The sequence below is a fragment of the Patiria miniata genome, unplaced genomic scaffold (assembly GCF_015706575.1).
Source record: "Patiria miniata isolate m_02_andy unplaced genomic scaffold, ASM1570657v1 HiC_scaffold_17, whole genome shotgun sequence".
NCBI classification, from domain to species: Eukaryota; Metazoa; Echinodermata; class Asteroidea; order Valvatida; family Asterinidae; genus Patiria; species Patiria miniata.
Genome location: NW_024037055.1, coordinates 9,193,895 through 9,218,095, shown reverse-complemented (window position 1 = coordinate 9,218,095; position 24,201 = coordinate 9,193,895). Strand labels below are relative to the sequence as shown.

At 39.9% G+C, this 24,201-nt stretch overlaps 1 protein-coding gene across 1 annotated transcript in view; it reads left to right on the top strand.

Moving 5' to 3' along the window:
* The window catches only part of LOC119723761, a 66,234-nt gene extending 54,888 nt beyond the window's left edge, over positions 1 to 11,346 (top strand). The window contains exons 42-56 of the mRNA XM_038194612.1: positions 397 to 574; positions 1,368 to 1,518; positions 1,706 to 1,827; positions 2,573 to 2,712; positions 3,326 to 3,467; positions 3,810 to 4,016; positions 4,528 to 4,731; positions 5,185 to 5,355; positions 5,572 to 6,206; positions 6,670 to 6,814; positions 7,210 to 7,431; positions 7,998 to 8,090; positions 8,765 to 9,096; positions 9,653 to 9,854; positions 10,247 to 11,346. Coding sequence (XP_038050540.1) covers positions 397 to 574; positions 1,368 to 1,518; positions 1,706 to 1,827; positions 2,573 to 2,712; positions 3,326 to 3,467; positions 3,810 to 4,016; positions 4,528 to 4,731; positions 5,185 to 5,355; positions 5,572 to 6,206; positions 6,670 to 6,814; positions 7,210 to 7,431; positions 7,998 to 8,090; positions 8,765 to 9,096; positions 9,653 to 9,854; positions 10,247 to 10,515 — 3,213 coding nt within the window. The 3' untranslated portion in view covers positions 10,516 to 11,346. The remainder of the gene's footprint in view (positions 1 to 396; positions 575 to 1,367; positions 1,519 to 1,705; positions 1,828 to 2,572; positions 2,713 to 3,325; positions 3,468 to 3,809; positions 4,017 to 4,527; positions 4,732 to 5,184; positions 5,356 to 5,571; positions 6,207 to 6,669; positions 6,815 to 7,209; positions 7,432 to 7,997; positions 8,091 to 8,764; positions 9,097 to 9,652; positions 9,855 to 10,246) is intronic.
* Positions 11,347 to 24,201: the final 12,855 nt, after the last annotated feature.

Genomic DNA, 24,201 nt, shown 5'->3' with positions numbered 1-24,201 from the left:
ATAAAGCGCTTCACAATTATAATCCCTGTTCATCAGGAATGAGACCATTTTTCTGGAGCAGCTCGAGATCAGTGCAATTTGGTTTTTACCTTCCAAGGTACCCATTATTTTATACTCCTGCCTGAAGAGAGGCAATCGTAGTAAAGTGTCTTGTCCAAGAACACAAGCACCATGTTCCCCGTCAGGGTTCAAACCCGTGTACCATGGCACGTGAGTCAAACACCGTAACCATTGGGCCACAGTGCCCCGATGACATAGGCCGAATTAACACCCGCTTCAGGGAGCTTTCCACAGTCGCCCAGAACCACAATGTATTTAGGATGACAACTTGGAACAATCTTCCCAGCAGTTAACTATTGTCATTTCATTAATTCGTTTTTTTTTATGTCTTCCCAGGTTGGGAAACCAAGCGGCCGTCATCATTCCACTTTTGAGGTTGCTCCTACTTCACCAGTTGAGGGCGCTCTTGTCCTGCTTCGGCGCTGCTCACCTACCACATGCGAGGGCCACTGTGCGTGTGCACCTATGGATAGAACATGTAATCCAGACCAGAGTTGCAATGATGTAACTGACAGTAAGTAGGCCTAGATGTCCTTTGCAGATTCTCTGCAACGGCACCTTCTTTTTTCTCCTGAGCTTCTCACATATCACAGTTTACTGATGACTACAATAGTAACATTGTGTATATCAACCAACAGCGACGTTTGAAAGAAAGAAAAAACACATTAAATTATTAAGAAATAGCAAAGGAAACGTTCTTGTTAATGAATTGTTTTGCTCATCTTTGCTTTTGAGCATGCAGCTGTGATATTGTAATCAAAATTCCTCAACAGTGCCACAGACGTTGTTAGCGAACCGGTAAAAAGAAATGAAGAGAAAGAATGTTAAAACAAAAATGATGAGTGATGGAGCATAAGTACACGAATGCAGATTTGTTGTTATTTGCAAACATCGTCGTGGGGATTTATTTAGATAATATACTTTTAATTAAGCATCAATCTTGCATCTATAATAAGGATGCACTTATCGAAAAAAAAACCTTTTATCGATTTTATGACCATCTTAACTTAATTATATATGTAAACAACTGGAAATCCATCAAGGCTGAATTATTAAAAAATATAATAAATCAACCTCAAGTAACCCAAATGATATCTCTAAGTGTTTAATACTTGAATATATGGATTCATTGTGACAATTTGGTGATTCATAACTTAGTGCCAAAAATTAGAAGTGAAATTCGTTAATTCTGTCTTCGTCATTATTGAAAACAATTATTTATGTTAAACCTAAAACAACTAAACCCAATATCCCAAGTTTCATCAGTACCACAACTGTTTGAACCCCTTTCTTGCACTGTTACTTAGGTAATCCCAACACTGAGATAGAAGTTCTTGATGTACTGGATCTGATGCATGATGATATCAATACCTTGATTGATATTGATGATACTGCCACTCAGTGTATAGCAGCTGCAGTTTGGAACGTAACCGAGCAGAAAGGACTTGATATCAGATGGTGAGTTGGAATATACATATCGCAATTGATATCAATAATTACGCAATTTATTGATATAAATGAGACAGCAATTCATGAAGCTGCAGTATCTCAAAGCAGAAATGGGATGGTGATAGAAGTTTCCAGTTCTTTGATACGCTGATCATACTCCGCATCGGTACTCTTCATATACCTTTACTCTTTTCAGGTTTGAATGGAGCATTGGTGATGACTCTTCATCCGATCCAGTGGGAGTCTTTGATCCAGTGGAAGAAAGGATATGGTTTGATATAGGACAGGATAATTATACTATTATCACACTGGATGAAGGTACGTGAAGTCAAGCGGGTTGAAGGAAACAAGCATACTCAATATTACTGTTCTTTTGTGTATATCACAGCAACTATAAACATTTGATAATGCCTACTACTACTAATAAAAACTAAATAAACATGTCCTCAACATATTTTAGGCTTGAAGTGCATTTAAGAAATTATTGAAGAACTAGTGGCGTACCTTGTCTCCCGGCGGATTTTGGATTTTTTTTAAAGATATTTTTTTCAGTAAATATTTCAATTTATGGTTAGAGAGTTCTGAAATGAACCAAAAAATAGAAAACTAAGTTCCAAAATCATTACAATGCGCCGTGAGAATCGGCATAAATTATCCAGTGCGCATAATCATGGTAAGTTTTGAAGAGCACCCCCTCCCCCCCCCTGCTTTTTGATTTTACGGAGGCCAAGTGTCCGGAGAAAAAAACATGTCTACATTTCGGCGCAGGAATCAAAAGCTGGATACGCCACTGTGAACAACTGTAATAGCCGTTTGCTTTAATTACGCAGTAATGTTGACGTTCTTTAAGATATTGCATTGTTGCAACATATAAGATGTAAGTAATTGATATATTTTTGTTTTTGCAATCTTGGTTACCTCTACAACAATCCCCACCGCCTGGATGCCATATTTCACAAAGTCATTGACTTCATTTGTTTGCAAAGCAACTGCTGTAATAAGTGAGCTTGGTTAATCGAACAACATTAACATTTTTACTATTTCCCTGTTTTATATTTTATAGATCACAAGATGATAAAAGGGATAAAGTATCACGTGTTTATCCGGGCCTGGTATGATGCCAACACATACGCTGTGTTCAAATCAGACGGCATTACACCTGGTATCACACCGCCAAAAATATCAACAATCAGAGGCAGACAGGTGAGGAAAACAAATAATCAATAACAAACTTGAGGCTTCGACGAGGGATATAAGTTGACGAAATGGTACCTTCTTTGCATTCCGAATTTGTGTGATCAGGTTTGAATCCAATCCTGTCTGCAGAGCACAGGATTGGTTACCTTCACTAAATGCCTGATTCGTTGATGATCGTTACGTTATTTTTTTTCGTCCAGGTTTCCACAAGCGTCCAGGTTATTGGGTAGGAGAACTAAAACCCTTTGTTTCATTGTCTCAATGAATTAAATTAAATGAAATATGCCTACTAAGACTTGTCATTTTTATTGCTTCCTCAACCACACGTTATGTTATCTGATATTCATGCTTTACTGTATTAATAGGTCTTACACTGTCAATCAGACTCTACTTTAATGTAGCATTCCATACAATCTTAACCAACGAGCATGTATGTATGAAATGGATCTGAGGGGAAAATGCAAAATTTTATTTGCTTAGGCCGTATTTTGATAGAATAATTCTAAACTCTATAGATTATAGCTGCAGCATGGGTTCTTCGCCATCTTTGCATTGTTGTAAATCTGAAAATATCAAACCGTTAGCATGAACCCTAATGCATTATTTTCTGTATGTCTAGATAAAAGATCTTGCTACATCTGATGCCCAGAAAGACACCGATTACCTGACAGATCCTAATGGGATCTATATTTCCTGGGAGGGAGTGTTTTTAGACGAAGCAATGTCCCACTACCAAGTGTCTTTGAGTACCTTTCCAGGAGGTAAGCCAACTCAAACTAATTGAAAATCTCATCCTAGCAGTGGTTTATTCGTTTGTTGGTTCATTTATTTTATTGTCATGCCAGAAAATTACGTGACAGTTGGTTTCCTAGTAAGGGTATAAAATCTGGAAATAATTATACAATAATCATCGCCCAAAAAATAAAAAATATATATCCAGTTGACCAACGCAAGAGTTAGGAATTAACTCGCAATAATGGCTAGCTTTAGCAAAACAGTTAAATTTCTACTTGAGGTTTAAAAGATAGATCATTTGTTATACATAACGTGACCTTGATTTTCATATATAACTTAACTGCCTTGTAATGTGTATTATTGATAAGGTGAAGATATTCGTCAGTTTGCCGATCACACTTTCCCAGCCACGGTGTCCAGCACGCGCTTCACCAACCTTAACCTTCAGAGTGGAATGCGATACTACAGCAACGTACGGGCTTTCAACAAAGCCGGTCTGCACACGCTCAGAAGCAGTGACGGCTTCGTGGTGGATACAAGGAGGCCAGATCCAGGCTTGGTGTTTGATGGAATAGGTTTAAGTTTCTATTTTGTCTCTCCTTTACGAAAAAAAATCATTCATTTTTTTTCTTCATCATCTTGGCTGATTATGCGCGTAACATCTGGACAAATAGGGTTCTTGTGTTGTGCAAACTTACCACACAACACGCGACTACCCGGCACTTTTAGCTGTTATAACCCAAATCGTCCAATGATTCGTTTGCTTGGTCAAACCAATACAGTAATGCTGCCATGAAAATCCATTTCCATTGGCTGAACACCTTACAAATAAAGATCTGGCATGAATGACAACAAACAGGTTCCGTACAGAAGAGAATACTCTTTTGGTGTCATCCATTTTCGTTAATTAAACTTCAAAACGTACTCACACAAATTAGTATGCATAAGGTCGTTTTCATAATACAACTTTTTAAACTAAGCCGGTTCGCATCTTCAGTTATAATGTTCCACAGCTACAAGCAACAGTCATCTCAAGTAATTGCACTTTTCCAGTTTATCCGTCATTGTTATACTCGTTCATTCCAGATCTACACGATGTCGAGTACCAGAACTCCAGCACAGTGATATCAGCATCCTGGCATGGCTTTGTGGATTTGGAATCCTTTATAGACCATTATGAGTGGTGCGTTGGACAGACACCTAGCACTGAAGATGATGATGTCGTGCCCAGTACTGATGTTGGAATCCATCTGTCTGCCTCCAGGAGTCTATCAGTACCTCTCACAGATGGTAACAATAAAAATCAAGCAGCTTCATGTCTGTATCCTTCACTGATTCTTCAAAATTACTAGGGAGCTTTAGGGATTTTGCAGAATTGGAGAAGGTGCAGCCGAGCTAATTTTTCTTTACATTATGATATAATCCCCAATGACGTCAATTCAGTTATGTTCAGTTCTTCTGCATAGTAGAGGCTGTTAGAGGATTCAAGAACTTTTCTTGAAATTGCTTGGGCATTCTGGTTTATGTTTTTGTACAATTCGTGTAAGAACGTTTTATAGTCCAAGCTTACAGATGGGCAAATACTTTATCCCTACAGTTTTAAGAGTCTTAGTTTAAACCAAAAGGAAGCAGGCACATGTGTTCAAACCCTCCGAACACTGACGCTTAAGAGTCATGTAGGCCTACATCTTTGTAATACTTTTAACTATGTGTTAATAATTGATTAATTTCTATCTCTGTTAGGTATTACGTACTTCTCCAAGATCTCAGCAGTTGATGCCGCCGGCTTAAAGTCTCTAACAGTCTCTTCAGATGGGTTTGTGGTGGACACCTCAGCCCCTGAGCCACTAGAACACATCCACTTTGGGGATAACTTGATTCAGAATCCATCCTTTGAAATGATGCAGAAACCGGGTAATGCAGGTGAATCAAAAAATCTTGAAAATATGCCTTTCAAACAATTATTAATATAGGAACACAATAATACATACAAGTTTCATTTGCAGCAGACAAAAAAACTTGTATTGTTTGCAAACACCTTTATCTCCGTAATTTGAAAAATATAAACCTTAGTATCAGGTTTTAGTGACAATGAAATAGACGTTTGAAACTTCCCATGTAACATTTCAGATATGGATGTTGTTGATACAACAACGGTTGCTGAAGGCTGGATATCTAAAGAAGGCACAGGTACAAGTGATAATCAGTCAACTTCAGAAAACTTCACTCCCTCACCTGTGCAGTCACTATCAACATATTCCAATGATAGTCATTCTGAAAGTTATCCATCAACTGCCAATAATTTGACAACTGAAGAAATGCCGACAACAAGCAGTGAGGATGTTACCAGCGGTAAACAAGATGAACAACTATTGCAGTGGGATGTTGGGTCCAACAGCCAGATTTCCCTGGTCGCTTCAGGGAAGACGATTGCTCAAGATGGTCGTTCTTTCTTGTCTCTTCACGGATCCATCTCCCAAACCTTCAACACAACAACGGGCAGCCACTACCAGGTTGTACTCTTCGCGAGTCACATCGTGCCGTCCCACTACCCTTTGCTTAACCAGGAAGGTCGCATTGAGGCACCGAGTTTGAATCGTGTCTTCAGGTTGTATGACCGGCCAGCACACGGTCACTCAGACCAGAGTCTGAGGTCCATCCGATGGCAGCAGCACAGGTTTTACTTCACAGCCGGTAACGATGTCTCAACATTAAAAATCTCCTCAGTTGGAACGGCAAATGGAATCCTGTTGGATAATGTTCAGGTGAGTAAATAGTCACAGTGTTTAAACATTTACTATTAAAAGATTGTTGTGTTTTATATCGGGTTTTGTCGGCGAAGGGCACATCAATAAAAAATGTACATCTCCCCGATTTCCTATTAACGTTTCGGGGGGGGGGGGGGGGGCGGTTGTCAAAACGATGTGCCACTGTAGAAATGCCATTACATGTGTTTCAGGTTAATTAATAACATCTATTCATTCATTTCCATATTCCAAGATTCTATATATATAACTTCCATAGAAGGAAATAGACAAACGTTTAAGCAAACAATATTGCCATTGTATTGGTAACAGCATACATCAACAAAAAAATATTACCTGCTGGTCACAAACATACCTAATTAGGATCTGAATTCATTCAGTCATCAGTTAATCAAACTCTTCCCAAAATGCTTTTATTTCAAAGGTTTAGTACTTTAGATCATCAAATTCGTATTTACCACAGGTGAGACAGATCACCCTTGGACAAAGCACCGGTGATGGGGCTGTAGAAGTCCATACTCACATCAGTCAAGGCTGGTCATCAGTCCAGGCCAAGTGGCAATTTATTGACCCAGAGAGTCCCATAGTGGATTACAGCTGGGCCATAGGTAGGTTGAATATTGTATTCTATTTACCAATATTCTTGTCATCTGCTTACGATTATTTGTCCTGAAAACACCAAGCAGGTGCTTACAGTTGTGGTCTCAGTAACTTATAATTTTAACATTCTAACCTTTTCACACATAACACTTGCAAAGCATTGCATCGTCACATAGATTATTGTGTTGTAAAAACAACATTTAATATGCTAACCTGCCCGACTAACTTACTGACAAGACTTACCTGATGAGGAACAGAGCACACTGTTCGAAACGTTAAAATAACCATCTCAAGAGAGATAAAATTCACATGGTGTTACCGTAAACCTTTCATGCTTTACCTGACAAGAGCTTTAAAAAAAAAAAATTAATAGGTATTACTTTTTGGATTTTGATTTTGTAAGGTACAACGAAAGGCGGTACCCAACTACAAACGTACACATCAGTGGGTACACAGACAGATGCTATGAACACTAACCTAAGAATGGCACATGGCTCAAATGTCTACGTCACTGTGATGTCAAGAAATGCGGCTGACCTCATCTCCATATCGACCTCTGACCCTGTAGTGATTGATCTCACGCCTCCTATCATTCATGCTGTAACTGACGGAAAGGATGAACATGGTACGGTATAAAATAAATCCCCCTTTTTTGATTATTGTATATTCCTGCAACATGGCTTTGAATCAATCAAGCTATCCTCTTTCAGCCACAAAAATGTAGGTGTACGGGGAATAATCCTCAGTGGTGCGTAGTGATACTAATGAATTGTTCGTTCCCATTTTTATTGACAAACAATTTGTCTTTGTCAACCATACAAACAGTGTCTTCCTTAACATGCAAAATCGTGAGAAATCCTCAAACATCCACGCACAAAGCACATTGATCTAAATGTTGAAATGTGAACAAACGAAAAAAAATGACATTCTTGTATTCAATGACGTGTTTATTGGCATGGTGCCATGAGCCCAACAACTCCCCCAAAACGGCACTTTTTTTGTCAGCTTTTCTTTACTTGATGCAAGGAAGAGTTTCACATTCGGTCCGATGGCGTCCAACATTGTCTGCATGCTTTGAACAATGCTTCCCATAGTCAGATGGTGGCAAATCCGCCTCCCCTTTCATATCGCGATGGCCGGCTGACCGAAAAAAAAAAAACTCGTCCAGTGTCTTTTTTTCCACCGTAACAGATGTTGACTTCAGTGCAGATAATTCTTCTCTGACGTTCAGTTGGTCTGCGTTTGATCCTGAGAGTGGCATTGACCACTGTGATTGGGCAGTTGGTAAGTATACGTCTGTCAAGTTTGGACTGTCATACTTGACCCTCAGTAGATTTACATCACACTCGGATAAATGCAGATGTAATGCACTGAAACTCTGCAACGCTTTTGCTTAGCCATCTGTACAAGTTGGCATTGTAGAAACGGCCGTTAGTAATACTCGTCTTACCCTGCATTTGTCCGTATCTGATCTTTAGCTAGTCTGCGACTGATCATTTGTTAGAACCGGACCCTCAGCTGGTCATTATAGTCAATTTAACATCCTATGATTTGTTAACATTCCTGATGATCCAGTCATCACCTGACTTTCAGTAAGTTAGCACATGACCCTCGTAGTAAGAGCCTGACTCCCAGTTTGTCATCATCTGCTTTGATTAATTCATCATAAAATCTTACCCAGAATTAGCTTTGAATGATCAAAAGATTACACATTGCTCTAATTTCCGACCCTCATTTGACCAACTCTAATCCGCACGTAGTGAGAATATGCATCCGATAATCTGCTTTTGATAATCAGCATCTTATTATCAGCTGGTGTGTTGTTTTAAGTTGTAGCAGTGAATATAGTTGATGAGTACACATCCTATTGGTTTCCGACCATCAATCAGTATTAGAGCCTATGAATAGACAGATTGCACTTAACATCTGTGTTCTGTCCCTGCAAATTAATTTTTCAGGCTCTGAGCATGGACTGGATGACATCTTACCAAGCTCACCGTCTCCTGATGTGACATCTAGCATCACCGCTAGTCTGTCTCAAATTATGGTAGAGGGCCAGCGCCTGTATGCAACCGTCACGTGCTACAATCATGCTCAAAAGTCGTCATGGAAATCATCAGATGGTGTTACAATAGTGACGGTGCCTCCTAATTCCACAGCAGCAGTTGTCATTGTGAAGACCATGTCAGATACTCAATACGAATCACGCGACGGATACCAGTCTCAGAGGAACTCCCTAAGAGCATCATGGAGTGGTTTCATGGATCCATTCGGAATTCACTCCTATGAGGTCTGTAGATATTTAAAGTTTAAAGAAATAAACATTGTTAATAAAACACTGCCTTTTTCAGGATTACATGTGCCAAACGGATCCAGTTAGAGCGAAGAGCGCAGCGTAGCGGCGTGACACGGGATACTTTGATTTGGAATGAAAAGGCTGTGATCAGAATATTTTTTCTTTAACGATTATTTAACGTTACCATGCGCATCACATGGGAGACTCGCTCGATTGTCTTTGCAATAATAGAATTCATAACAGGAAACTCGAGTAAAATATGTTTGTCTTGTTAAAAGACCAACACCTGTAACATTATGATTATCTGGCATGATGTGCATGAACTAGCAATCTTTGGACTCTCTCAACATACAGTGGTCACAAATTCAAGTTGTGACATTTTCTAAGCTTGAAGTGTGAAGGTGATATTGATTAGCCTCATAATGGATACGGCCGGATCTGACCATTGGAGTAAAGGAGAGGGATGGAGTAATGGGGGTTGCACTAAACATTTTTATGAATTTGGTGACATATCTCAGGCCTCCTTAGAAATCACGTTTTCTCTTTCCAGTGCTTTCTTAGTGGTCCCAACGCCTTCACCTCCTGGACACCTTGTGGATCCACATCAGAGACCCACCTTGATTGGTCAGGTCTTAGCCTGGTTGATGATGCAACCTATAGCCTGTCAGTCAGAGCTATCAATCATGCCGGTCTGATTAGTCAGCATATCACGAGCAACTTTGCTGTGGGGTCTTCAAAGCCTGTTGTGGGACGTATGTACCTCAGTGTTTCTAATTTTGTTGCGAATAGTTCGCAACTGTGATATTCAAAAGTCTGTAAAGTTCAGAGATTTAATGGAGAATGGATCCTTACACAGCTCAAAAGCCATATCCTAAATTATCCGAACAGTCTAAAAGCCAAATTTCACATCCAACCTACCAGGCCTACCCTTCCACCCAAACAATTTGGCTCAATGTCCGAATGGTGAATGAAGATAATGGTTACGACATTGAAATCTCAATTTAATTGCCGCTAATTGGTAGGTTCAAGCACATATCTACTAACTTGGTACCACCGTAAAGGTTACATCCCCTAAAATGCACCTGTCTACCCAACCACCTCACATAACCACCTGCCTTTGGATTGATGTTTCTTTATGAAATAGCGCCAAGTCTGCTCAGGTCCTCCTCGCTGGGCAACACGACAGTTCATCTTGCCTGGGATGGCTTGTTCCCCTCCTCTTCCTCCACTTTGGTGTATGAGGTATCGCTGGGTACCATCCCAGGAGGTAGTGACGTCATGCAGTGGGTGGAGACAATTGAGACTGGTATGCGTGTCTCACCGCTGGCACCTTACACCGACTACCACTTGACGTTGACGGCAATTAACGCGGCCGGCTTGTCGCAAACAGTCAAGAAGATCATTGCTGTCTAGATGATTCATAGTATATTAAGACACAAACGGCATTTCTAATATGATATAATCTGAAAGGATGCCTTACTTAAATTAACTCGGGAAATTGTAGATGCTTGTACTAATACATTAATGTGCAGATTTGGAGATTTGAGGTTCGATTGTGCTTTCATGTAAAGTTTCAACATACATTTTAGGTCGCTATACGTTTTACAGTTTATGAAATTTTTCTAGATTGTCATCTTTGCAGACAATGAACAACTCGATAATAATGTTGATGGACCAGTATTGAAACGACCGGACCTTACTATGTATGTTTACCCTTTGCCCGTAGGATAAAATATCATAACTCAATAGAATGCTTCTGCCAAGGCTGCATTTAATGAATAAATCATGTAAAACACAAATGCCTTTAACATCTTACCATTCCTAAAACATTTCGTTGGGATTGGAATGAGCTTCATCTTTTTGACATGACACAGGAAAAAAGAATCAGTTGTAGTGATTTTCACCTATTAACCCTCCGAGCAGTCCGACGGTAGTTTTATAGTCCACATTTTCCAAATATGGGCATATTTTTTTTTCAATGGGCCACTTAGGCCAAGCTTCCATGTAATCCTCACCTCTACTACACACTACAAGCCTGTAGACTCCCATTGGCCAGACCCTAGCCACTCCGGAGTAAGGAGTGTTGAAAGACAGAAGCCAAGATGGCGCCCAATGCCTTTGTGTAGTAATTGGAGATCTTAGTGGCCAGCCCTAAGTGCCGCCGACGTAATTTTTTTCCTAGGAGGGTTAGGGGCAATGTCATGAATAATTCAGTTTTGCCTTTGAATCATTGCAAGACTTTCGTTCAATTTTCCCCTTAATTTAAAATTATCTCATTGATACATTTGGAGAAGAAAAATAGCTGATGAAAATGAGCAGCGACGACGTGGATTCGAACCAGGGATCTTTGTATCCATAGCTCATCTCGCTATCCACTAGGCTACTGTTAAAATGCTTTAATGTATTGTAACTAGTTGAGTAACTAACAACAATGCTGTTGATGTCATTGTCCGTTCTCATGGATAAACATGAATTATTCATGACATTGCCCCTAACCCTCCTAGGAATAAAAATTACGCGCGCCGCCGATCCCTTTGTGTCAACCCCTCGTGCCGCCAGGAGCCCAGACAGTTTGTAAACAATCCCTGGCAATGTGAATGACCTATATCTTGTGCATGTACAGGCATGCCAGGGTTATTGACCTGTAAACACATGTGGTGATAACATTTTCTACGTGGTTCCCCGATGTGATCTTTTTGAAAAAGTGCTCCGAGGGTTAATTCTTCCCCTAGAAAGAAATAAAAACTAGACTGTTCAATGAATTTGAAACTAATTCAATCAGCCATCATTTTACGACTTACATTATATAGTCTTGGCCAAAGACGTCAGTGATCAAGAGCGATAGTTGCATTTTGTAAAAACTTTCTTTCAGTTCCTGTTTATAGGGTCAATGCTTGATCATCGCAAACATTTTAATCATCGGATGAGCCATTGAACCTTTTCTCGATCGCTGATTGGTTCCCTAGGAAAGCTTGGATAAGAAAGCGATGATGCTTGATCAGGTACTTCAATAGCGCGTATGTTAACAACCATTGGGCGAGCAATTGAACCGTTTTCTCGATCGCTGATTGGTTCCCCAGGAAAGCCTAGGGACAAAATGAAGAAATGTTAAACCATTAAAACGAAATGGCCGAGATGATAGTGCGAGTAGGCCCGCTGGTTTAATTGTTGTGCCATTAGAGGGCGCACTTTGCACCGCCCACCATCGATCAATAGCGTCTTGGGCCAAGCCTAACATTACTACTACATGTACTGCAACATGGACAATAATTCTGCGGTGTTGCCACCCCTGTGGCGTATGATATAACTTTGAAATCAGTAATTACAAGTTGAAATGAGACTATTAAATCTGGTTTTATATCTTCCACTTTTTAAAATCTTTTTCAAAGTGTTACCCGGACTTGTACAATGACAGAGTGTCGGTAAGTTTGCCTATTTTTCAATCTCTCTCAACTTATTTGATTTTTTTCCTACCGAATGCATGTCTGTTTAATTCCGTAACATTGTTACCAAATTTAGTACTTTTGATGAACAGATATTTGATTAAAAGCACTTGAAGGGGATGCGAGCCTTTGGAAATATAATATTGATTAGAATTTGAAAGTTTGTTGTAATGTTCAGGTAGCTTTCCATCACATGCATACCAAGATTTTGTTTGTGCTCAGATTGAGAGACAATAAAGTTTGATTTTGCAAGCACCTCGGTTGACAATTCGATTGTATTCTTGTAGATTACAAATGCATACAAACAAGAATGTTTTCTCCTCCGCTCAGTTTTAGTTCCTAATTCTAAATTCGGAATACCGAACCTTTGGATAAATGAACCTTTGGATTATTGAACGTTTGGACTAATAAACCTTCGGACTATCGCATCAAATGTTCGGATTAACAAACCTGTTTTCATTTTTGGACTAAAACCCCCGGTTGTGGAAAATGTGTACGTTCGGACTATCGTACCTTCGGACCAATAAACCTTCGGACTATCGAACCTTCGGACTATCGGGCGGACCATATTACAGTTGGAAGTATTTCCCGGCCGATGATAAAGGATGATCTTTTCTTTCAAGACGTTGGTTCCTAGTTCCCTCCATCTATACCCACTGTAAACAAAACCATTTCCCGTAGTTTTCACGGTCTATTACCGTTATTACTCGGACCTAAAGAATTGGAACTCAGGCTGGCTCAAGTTGGTAAAAAATATACAGTTACAAAAAAGTTTGACCAATAAGAATGGTTTCCTGAATCTGGTTACAACATTGTGCCACACAGGTGCGGTTACGTGGTTGATGGCGAAAAGTTCAGCACGACCCAATAACTGCATGTACTGAGTACTGTATGTGCCGTGATTAATGTAGGAAAATTCTCTCACAGGCAACGGGCAGTCAATAAGGCCGCTCATGGTAAATTCTACATCAATAAACAAATATATTCATTTCGAAAGTATTGATGTCTTATGTCAAAAGTAGTATCCGCATAATGCAAAACCAACGACCGGACCTCACGAGTTAGCTGAAAAATTCGTCCACCACAAAGCCACGCAATCACTCCAAGATAAGTTTTAAATATGAACGAATACGATTTGTTTACTGCCAATTCCAACAAACCATTATGGGGCACTGGTTCAGTTCTGTAACCCCGAGTAGTTCAAGTTTCAAGTGCAAATCACCAATGCAACGCAACTTAACTAGGTCAATTTAGAATCTGGTAAACTTAAACTCAGTCACTCCGTCAGGTTTTCTCCTCGTGAGGATCAGAGCCTACACCCGGTTCAGACAGGCGTTCCAGAGTCGCGCCGAACCGAATAAAAGTCTTGATTTGAAATAAGTGCGTCAAAAGTCCGACGTCTGAAACAATTAGGAGCGACTTGACGCGCTCGATGGCGAAAGATCGACTGTTGGAGTCGTTAGAACGACTCAGGAGTGACTTGGTTTCAGACGTCGCTCTAGTCATGAGCCGAACTCAATGCAAATGTATGTAAATGTATGTAAATAATTAGTGACCTTCAAAGATATTAGGACTGCAGGCGATGCGTTTAACGCGCGACGCAATGCATATAATTTGAAGGTTTTCTTTTTGCAGATTTAATCCAAGCACGAGATTTCGATGTCGTGTTACAGAGCAAAAACTTACAATAAATGTACGTCCCACTGTCGCCCCAATACAACACAAGATACATTTTTTTGAAGCGGAAAACCGAGACTCCCAGTATCCATATTGCACAGGCACGGCGCAGTCTTGAAATTGTTTGTAAGTGGCGTGACGTGCAAGAGATAACGTGAGCGTACATGGCGTGCGTGCTATGGTGCTAGCTGTCTTCTTCGATACGCGCGCATTTCGCGCAGTACGCTCTCAATCAGCGTCGATGCGTGGATCATGCATCGATTACGTATTACACGGCCAGGCGTTTGCGTAATGGAGGAACGCGCACGCAGCCGATACATAATCGACACTGCACAATACCGGCTTGTTGCTAAGATCCCATATTTGTTGGTTTGTACACAATACTCCAATGTATTAAGTTCACCTGTCTGAAACCAAAAAATCTAATTAGGTTGACCTGGAGTCGCTCGTAATCTATTTGGTTCGGCGCGACTCTGGAACGCCTGTCTGAACCGGGGGTAATTAATCGGAGCAACAATTTCACAAATAAAGTTGGTTTATCTTTAGAACCACTAATGCAGACGGTCTGAGCATACTGGCTGACTTCACCGTGACGAACAAACGGTTATTTCAGAAGCACCCCAGTCCCCAACGAGATTAATACCTGCTGTTGTCGCACACCCTCATAGTTTACATTATACAACACCTGAATAAATCCCCGTCATCTGATTGGTGGATCGTTGATCACATGCCATTGAATGATTCGTACCAACGCACGACGCGCGCGCGGCGCACAGTGCAATGGAAGTTATATTGCACGGTGAATAGAACTTCCATTGCACGGTGTCACTGCTTCCAGTAGTGGCGCTGTTTTAAATTAAGATAAATTGAAGATGATTGTTGTCAACCTGTTGAACAGTTTGCAATTATATAAATATGATGAACTTGTCGAACTTTAAATAGTTTTTAATCTGAATAAATTGGCTATTAGTCCAGCGGATATGTGGCAAAATATCGATGAATTGTGCACTTTTGCATAAAAGTGTGAAACTTGGCACAGATGTTCATATTCATGCGAGAAAATGTTTTAGATGTAGACCCATCGCAAATTTACCCTTTTAGGGGCGATTTAAAAAAAAAAGGGGGAGGGGGTAAATATTATGCCCACCTTGGGAAAAATGTGCCCACATCTTATAGACGAATGAAACTAATTCCCACAAACGTTAATATTCGCGAGAAAAAAATTCAGACGTGGAGCCATCGCAAACACACCCTTTTAGGGGCGTGGCAGCCATAGTAAAATGGGGGGGGGGGGTAGTCATGATGCCCCCATAAAAAAGGTGTGCCTCCCTTTTATAAACAGATTAAACTCCACACATACAATATATTCATGAAAATCTTTCTTTTTTCGAATGTGAAGTCATCACAAACTAACCCTTTTATACGGATACATTATCGGTTGATATTTGATACATTATCGGTTGATACAGTATCCGTTCCGTGGTGATACATTATTGGATACAGTTATTTTGTAGTTACATTATCCGTCGACACGTGATACATTATCGAATACAAATTTTACTACACTATCAGTCAATTTTTGCTACATTATCGGTTAGTGATACAATATCGGTCAATTTGTGATACATTATCGGTTGGTTACTACATTATCAGTTGTAGCACAGCGGAAGGTACTGAAATAATGGATATTTTTAACCCTAAAAGAACCGGGGGAATTCCGACCCCTCCAAGATCTCGGCCATCGAGTAACGAAAAATTATCAAACCTTTTACATGCATAGAACAACTTATCATGAATATAGCCAAGAAGTTTCATGACTATAGGTCATAGGGTTTTGGAATTATGTCTAATTAATTATTCATATGCACGAATGATAATTCTGCTCTGTGTACACTCCGTATATGGGGAAATTCAGTGGCGCGTAGCGACGGAATTATTTTCGTTGCGCGGCTACCCGTAGTCCAATTTTTATAATGTTGGTATCGAAAGATGCGCAAGGCTCCAGGCTAAAAAGTAATAACTTCTTGGGTCGCGTAAACAAATTTCGCCCCCTTAGGGTTAAGCCAGAGTGCCGTAACATAGCACCCCCCTCTCCCGAAACAAAAATAGTAACAATCAACATGCACTACTGGCATATGATACATTGTTTACCAACTACCTGTCTGTATTTTAATATTATGCCAACCCATATGCTAAGGGATGTACATATAATGCAATTATAATGTAACTTAATGTCAAAACACAAAACTAAGAAAAACAGAGACTAAGCTACTCATTTGGAGTTGATATCACATGTTTTTATACTTAAGTCGATCCCACAAAGCATTTGTGGTACCAATATCTGGTCTAGCCCATGGACTAATTGCCTGAGGAGACGTTTACAATCTTTTGTTCCCTATTATTCACATGTCTCCATAGGGTACCGTGTACCAGATCATATGGAAAGACTGAGGTCGAACGGTAATAGCTGAGCCAAATATTCAGGACAATCACCATGTACATTTTTTAAAACAGGCAGCAATTTGTTTTACAAAAAAATACAGATTTAATTATAGAAAACTGACGCAACACGCTATTTGGGGATGTAGAAAGATACAAGCATATGAAAGTTTTGCTTTGTCAATATTCTACAATTTCCGGAAATAAACGTGTGACAAAAATGTCCATACACGTCAACCTTTTCAATCTTTTGCCAAAAATAGTGCACAATTTTGGTATTAAATGAACCTCAGCAGGTCCACCAATAGAACAAGTTTATAATCTATAATGTAATAATACCCGAGACTACAAATTGAATATATAGGAAATAATGAACATGCCAACTATTCAACTCCACTATTAGGAGAAAGCGCTTTAAGGGCCTGTCACATTATATGCAATCTCATAGGAGACCTTACGGCGACCAAAACTATTTCATAAATTTAACAATCGCAGCGAAGACGCAAGATAATGACAACTTTCTGTCTCAAAGAAGCTCAAGCTACGTTCTACTGTGCTCTTCTCACGCTTGCGATGCATTCAACTCGCTCTCTATACGCCCCTGTCAAGCTCAATTACTCGATCTAGTCGCTGCTGCTGCGCTGTCACTGTCCTTACACTACGCTCTGCTCGCTGTTCATACGTCCTAGTAGCTCGCGTCGCGCTCTCTATTCGACCAACATACTGTGGCGGGGATCTCCCCGGGCCAAACCTAAGTTCGTTGGACCAAGTCTGACACCTATTAGAGTGTAGCTGATCTTCCTGAACGCAAACTTTCCCAAGACGAGAGACCGCTCAGAGCGACCTCAAGGCCTAGGGAGCAGGTCCGTTTTGGAGGAAGTATACCGCCGATTATGATGATTGTGATTACCCACTGTTAATTGCACAATAAACCAACAACAAATACACCTGGACAACAGGAATGTCGGCACCACAAATATGATCGTAATTTATTATACAATAATCAAGAAATATGCAGTAGTGATTGAGACTTAATGAGGTGGTTAATTATCAGGGTCACTTAAATACACTTGCAAGTCAGCTAACAGCTCACCTAAGCAGAAATTAACGCGCACAGCTTGAGCAATGCGCCCAATGTAAACAATACACTGGTCAGTCAACAAGGTGCACTAATGTAAACAATGCACTGGTAAGTCAACAATGTGCACTAATGTAAACAATGCACGGCTAAGTCAACAATATACACTAAGTAAACAATGTACACTAAGTAAACAATGTACACCAAGTCAACAACGTACACTAAGTAAACCATGTACACTAAGTAAACAATGTACACGAAGTCAACAACGTACACTAAGTAGACAACACACACCAATGTAAGTAACGTACGCCAATGTAAATAACACAAGCCAATGTAAGTAGTGTACGCCAATGTAAATAACACACGCCAATGTAAGTATACGCTGTCAGCCTTTACCCGATTTACGCTTTACCCGTACCCATGCAAGCTAGCGTCAGTATCGTACAGTACATTCACTAGTACGGCTGCGCGTCAGCATCACACAGTGCAACTTCAGCACAGTCAGGAAATTTACACAGTGCGCGTCAGCATTACCCAAAACACAGAGCGCGAGCAATATACGACCTTACCGTCCGCTGTCCACAGCACAAATCCTCCGCGCGATCACGTGAATAGCCCTCACGTGAACATGCATACGCCGCACAAACACATATGCATGTACTAAACCTATGGGCCTAAGGCAACCAATAGCGTACGCGCATTCAGCCACTGGGCTCTTACGCTCCGCCCAGTCACCAACACACAGTGAATTTACGTTAGTGCAATAGGAATGACGTAGTAATTAAACTGGCTACAAGTCGCCAAACACTTTCCACTACAAAACGCTCATGTGACGTAACTTGCGCTGTATAAATACAACGGCAAAACGGTCAATACACAGTCCAGTTTCAAAATTATTCTACAAGTTCATCTCAGTCGAGTTACTTTCTCATGGAGACTACATCGACTGTCTTGCGCCTAGGCTGCCTCAATGCCACTCCAATGTCGCACGATTCACGCTCCCACAGCGCCCGAGTTGCGTCATTGCGGCGCCCTGGCCAGAGCGCAGAGGTGTTGCGATTGTTTTGAGCATGTTCAAAGACCTTGACGCTCATTGGAGACCATTAAGACCCTCTGGCGCCCATCTGGTGACCTTTTTAGTTGTCGCTGCGATCTTGTAGTTGTTGTTGCGCCCCAGCTATTTTTCAAGGACGCAGTGACAGCGCATATAAGATCGCAGACAGTGTGACAGGGCCTTTATTAAACAAATTGAGCAGAGTTACCGAAGCAATGGAAGCTAACATTACTTCGAAAACAACTATATTTACATTTCACCTAAGGGTAACTGCGAATAGTTCTTGTCAAGATACAAGTTATTTTTTTGAATAAAGACAAAATGACAAGAGATTCAATGAACAAATAAAGTATTACAAACTTCATTTAGATTAGAGACCCCACAAGTAACTTATTTACAAAATTGACGAAATTGTATTTATCATTCTCAGACCATTATGGAATAAAAGAAACTCAAGCAATTTAACCCTAAAGGGGCCGGGGGGGGGGAATCCCCCCCCCCTCAATATTTTCCGCGATATAGCCTCTAAAACATTTTTTTTTCGCGACCCAAGCATTTATGACTTTTTAGCCTCGAGCTTTGCTCATCTTTTGATACCAAAAACATAAAAATAGGACTACGGGTTGCCGCGTAGCGACAAATTTTCCGGCGCTACGCGCCGTGAAAACTGAATTTTCGCATATACGTCGTGTACACAGAGCAGAATTGCCATTCTTACATATGAATAATTAATTAGCCATAATTCCAAAACCCTTTGACCTATAGTCATGAAATTTCATGGGTATGTTAAAGAAGAGTTGCTCTATGCATGTGCTGAGTTTCAAAATTTTGCGTAACTCGATGGCTGAGATCTTAGGGGGGCGGAATCCGCCCCCCCCCCCCCGGCTGAGAGATGGTCAAATAACCCGGCCCCTTCAGGGTTAAGAAGTTTCTGAAAATGGAAATCTTTTTCTCCCGGAGAACTTCTACCAATTGTAACATTCGCTAAATCGGAACAAAAACAACAACAATATAACTACCACAAACAAAGCCAAAAAATGAATACGTAAACATGGACGTCGCTTGGAGGGAAAAGGAGAGAGAAAAACAAGGGGAAAAAAAGAATAAAAGGTGCGAAGTCATATTGCTGTCAATTTAATGGGTGGGTTGGGGGCAAATATCCTTGCTCACCCTCGAAAAATAATAAATCGAAAATGCTGGAAAAATGAAGCGATTTGAGGAAATTTGGGAAATGTGCTTTGCCCCCCTTTAGAAAAATCCTGGCGACGCCCATGTACGTGCCCACACCGTTACACAGGCACAGAAGTGGGGTGCTTGCTTTGTTCTCGTGTACTGACATTTTGCAATGTCGCACACTAATTTCAAAATGCTCTTATTTTAACCAGAAATAATTCCAGGGCTGAATTTCGGACTTAATATATCCCTTTTCTAAAACTCTTCCATTTGCAACGGATCAACCCACCTAGGAAATTCCTAGGTTTTGAGTATATTCCATATTTCTATTTCGTGAAAAACTTGTTGGGTACCAAAACGGTACCCTGCAATTCGGTGGGCATTCCTTGTGGGGTACTTCCCATTGTTCTGGTACCCCACAAGGCAGCGTTTATACGTTCACCCATGTACCTAGCTTCTACAATAAGACATCATAAACGAGTGTGTTATATTGAAAAGTATATCAATGACCTCTACGTATTCAATTTATACACATTGTTTTTTAAAAATATCACTTTTCTATAAGCAAAGTCTATGTCATAGGTTTTCATACAAGGCAAGCAATGATAACTTGTGGGAAGATTTCATATTTGACCTCTTGTGACCTACCAGAGGTCAACGACCTTTGAACCAACTGTACTAACTCTATTTATATTTATATATAAGATATACTCTTTAAAGCCCAACTTTTTTCAACACCCAAATCTCAATGCTAAGTGCTCATGCTGTGAAAAAAAATCATAACTAGGAGATTTTATATCTAACCTCTGATGGCCTTCAAGGGGTCAATGAACTGGATAATAGAGGATTTACTTTGCAAAACCCAATTTTTTGCATGACCTATATCAAAACTTAGGTAATCTTGCCATGATTTAAATTTTCAGATATGTAGACAATTCATATTTGACCTCTGGTTACCTTTTTGATGTCATATTTAATCTTTCAAATGCCATTGTTTAAGGACCTAATTAGTCTAAATAGTGCAAAAGAAGTGTTGTTTGATAATTATTCTACAGCATTATCATGAATTCAGACCACCAATTTTTTTTTTCATGATCTCTGATCTCCATTTCTCTTTTTGTGAGGGCAGACGCAAGCGCAACAGAATGTAAGAGGCACATCGGTCCAGCATCACACTCTAACATTGACCAGTGAGCTTGGTAAAAAGTTGAAAATATGGTTACCATATGGATAAAATGGAGTGTAATAAGTACACAGTGAAGCGTGCCAATAGTTCAAATATTTCTTCATTGCAGTACAGTCCTACCGTGCATTTCCAGTTAAAAAACAAACAAAACAGAGGTCAGATGTCACCTCAAAATTGTTTATTGAGTCTGGTATCATACCATGTCTGTAGAATAATAGGTACAATACCTTTCTTTGGCACTATTGAGGCTTGGGTCAAGTTAAAATGACGTTGTTACGAATGAATATGGTAAATAGCAACAAATAAGGTATACAAAGTCCATTGACCGATCCAAGGGTATCAGACGTCAGATATAATGTCCCCTCGTCTGAAAATTCTTTTCATCGTACAAAGAGATAACTTTTAGACTTGGGTCATGAAAAAGTAAAATTTACAAGAGTAAATTCTATAAATCTCTGTAAATAGGATTTACAAGGGTCATGACTTCTCGGAAAGTCACAATAGGTTAAATATGAAATGTCCCATGTATGAAAATACACCTACCATTTAGACCTTGGACGGTAAAAAGTTGGATTTTAAATCTTATAAATAGCTACAAATGAGGTCACTGACCCCTAAAAGGTCACCAGCGGTCAGATATATGAGTCATTCAAACATCTAATCATTATTTGTATTGTAAGACATGTATGAAGGGATATGATGCAGACTTGGGTTATAGGAAAGTAACGTTTCGAAGGATAATTGACATAAATAGAGTATGTAAAGGTCATTGACCTCTCAAAGGTCACCCGAGCTCAAAGATGAAATGCCTCCATATCTGAAAAAAAATCATGGCATGAAGAACGAACATGCGAAGTTTCATGGTTTTATCACAAAATGCGGGGCTATGCCGCACCACTATAAGTGGGTTAACACATTTCAGCGACCTTAACATGATATCAAACCAACCACCAACCAAGTTTCTGTATCTCCTTCACTTTGGAATCAAGATCATTCAGGTAAGTGAAATGAATTACAATTGTTTGGTTAATGTGTTTGTCTCTCCAGCCAGGGACACGATAGTACAATTTACCGTCCGGGTAGTTGACAGGATTGAGTGTCTTCATTTTTAACCCCCCGGCGACATTCTTATCTAGCTCTCTATTTATAAGGCAGTTAAAAACTTTTTGATCCGCAATAGAACCCTTTGTTGTTTCTAAAAATGTTACCCATTCCCTTACTAGACTAATTGTATTATTTGTGGGGTGATATAAGACAAAACCGTCACAAAATACAGGTTTTCGGGGACGATGTACCTCGTCATGCGCGGCAATATCAAAGTCTCCCTCAAAATCTGTGAACGGATCTTTGCGCCAAAAGCTATCAGTGTCCGCAAACAGCACATCATAACCCTTCTCAAGTAGTTCCAGTACATACTGTGGACGTCTGTTAACGAAGTTGTTGTATGTCTTTGTGTTCAACTTCAGTTTCTCAGAGGTAGTCAGTCCAGCACTGGTTTTCTGCACAATCAACCCCTGGTAGAATGTCGTGAGGTTTGTCATATATTCATAAGACTGCTTGTCTTCGGTGATAACGGTTACGTTTGGGAAAGAAGGGGTTCTAATTCGCTGGATGCTTGCCAGCATGTTTTCAGCCATTTTTAAGTAGGCCACGTTCGTTGTAGTAAGGACCATTCTTGTTCCCTTTTTGACAACAGCTGGTTTGCTTGTCAAAATCTTTTCCAAAGCGCCGGGGTTACACATCGGTTTGGAAGATGACGTGTCCTTTCCCGTTCCGTTTAACTGAAAGACTGTAAAAGTTATAAAACAAAAAAGAACAGTTTATGACCAAATCACATTATGCAACACACTTAAATGCACCTTGTACGTTTGGAAAGTTCGATCTTTTTTGTACAAATTTGAGTCGATCCCACCAACGTTTATGATCAAAAACGTCTCATTGATTGTGTAAAAGATAATATGTAGTCTTTTGATATAATTCAATCAGGGGTTAAATTACCAGACTAGCATGACTCGTGACTCGAGTCCAGTTTTCCATGACTCGGACTCGGACTCGAGTCACGATGACAAATGATTCGGACTCGGACTAAAATCCCACGGACTCAGATTTGGACGCGGACTCAACCTGTGAGACTCGAGACTCGACCAAAACTACCACCAAATCAGATTTTTATTTCAATAATATAATACAAAAAATATTTTGAAGACGATTCTCTCCTGAGCAAGCGACACAATCTGTGCGGTGCAGAAGCGCATCTAAGTACGTGTACTGTGCACAGCGCGTGTGTCTGGTTTGTTTCCGATATACATGTATTGATTAGGAAATCAATGTATCCAAACATGTACCCCAGCGTCCACAGTTGATATTGCGTAAATGCAACCTTGATACTGTTTGGTACCAGATTATTCTTTCCAGACACTGGTACCTGGCCTTATTTGACTTGTATAGTGGTGATACTCTTTGTTGACAAACTTCAATTTCATTGTGTTAAATACTGGTATTATTACCCCAACAATTCTTGCTGTTAAACCTTTGTGAAAAATTTCAGTGACATGAAATTTAGTAGGAATTTCAAAAATTGGTGGCGTCGGGAAATTGGGCATACAAATCGGCTAAAGTGGCGCACTTGAACGAACCTCGGAAAATTTTTCAGAGAATCTCTTTAAAGTTGAAAATTTTTGTTAAACCATTATCATCTTTACTCACATACCCAACTAGAAAATTGTCAGATTTTTATTTCATTTTTTTGGCGCATTTTCAAAGTGTTCACTGTGCACTTCAAAATAAAATTGGAAAATCACGCCAAAATAAATGTATCTGTTTCGTGTAATGAGTATGGGTAAACTTAAAATGTATAAACAGTGATGTTCAGAGCCTGATGAAATTTCACTTTTCAGGTAAAACTTTTGCTTTAGCAAGGCGCAAGAGCCGAAAACTCAAAGTGCGCCACGTTACATGTATTTTCAGTTCATTAAATTAGAGATAAAGTAAAGTAAATCAAGTAAAAGGCGACTAAAATGCCTTTTTTTATTGAATATTTACTTAA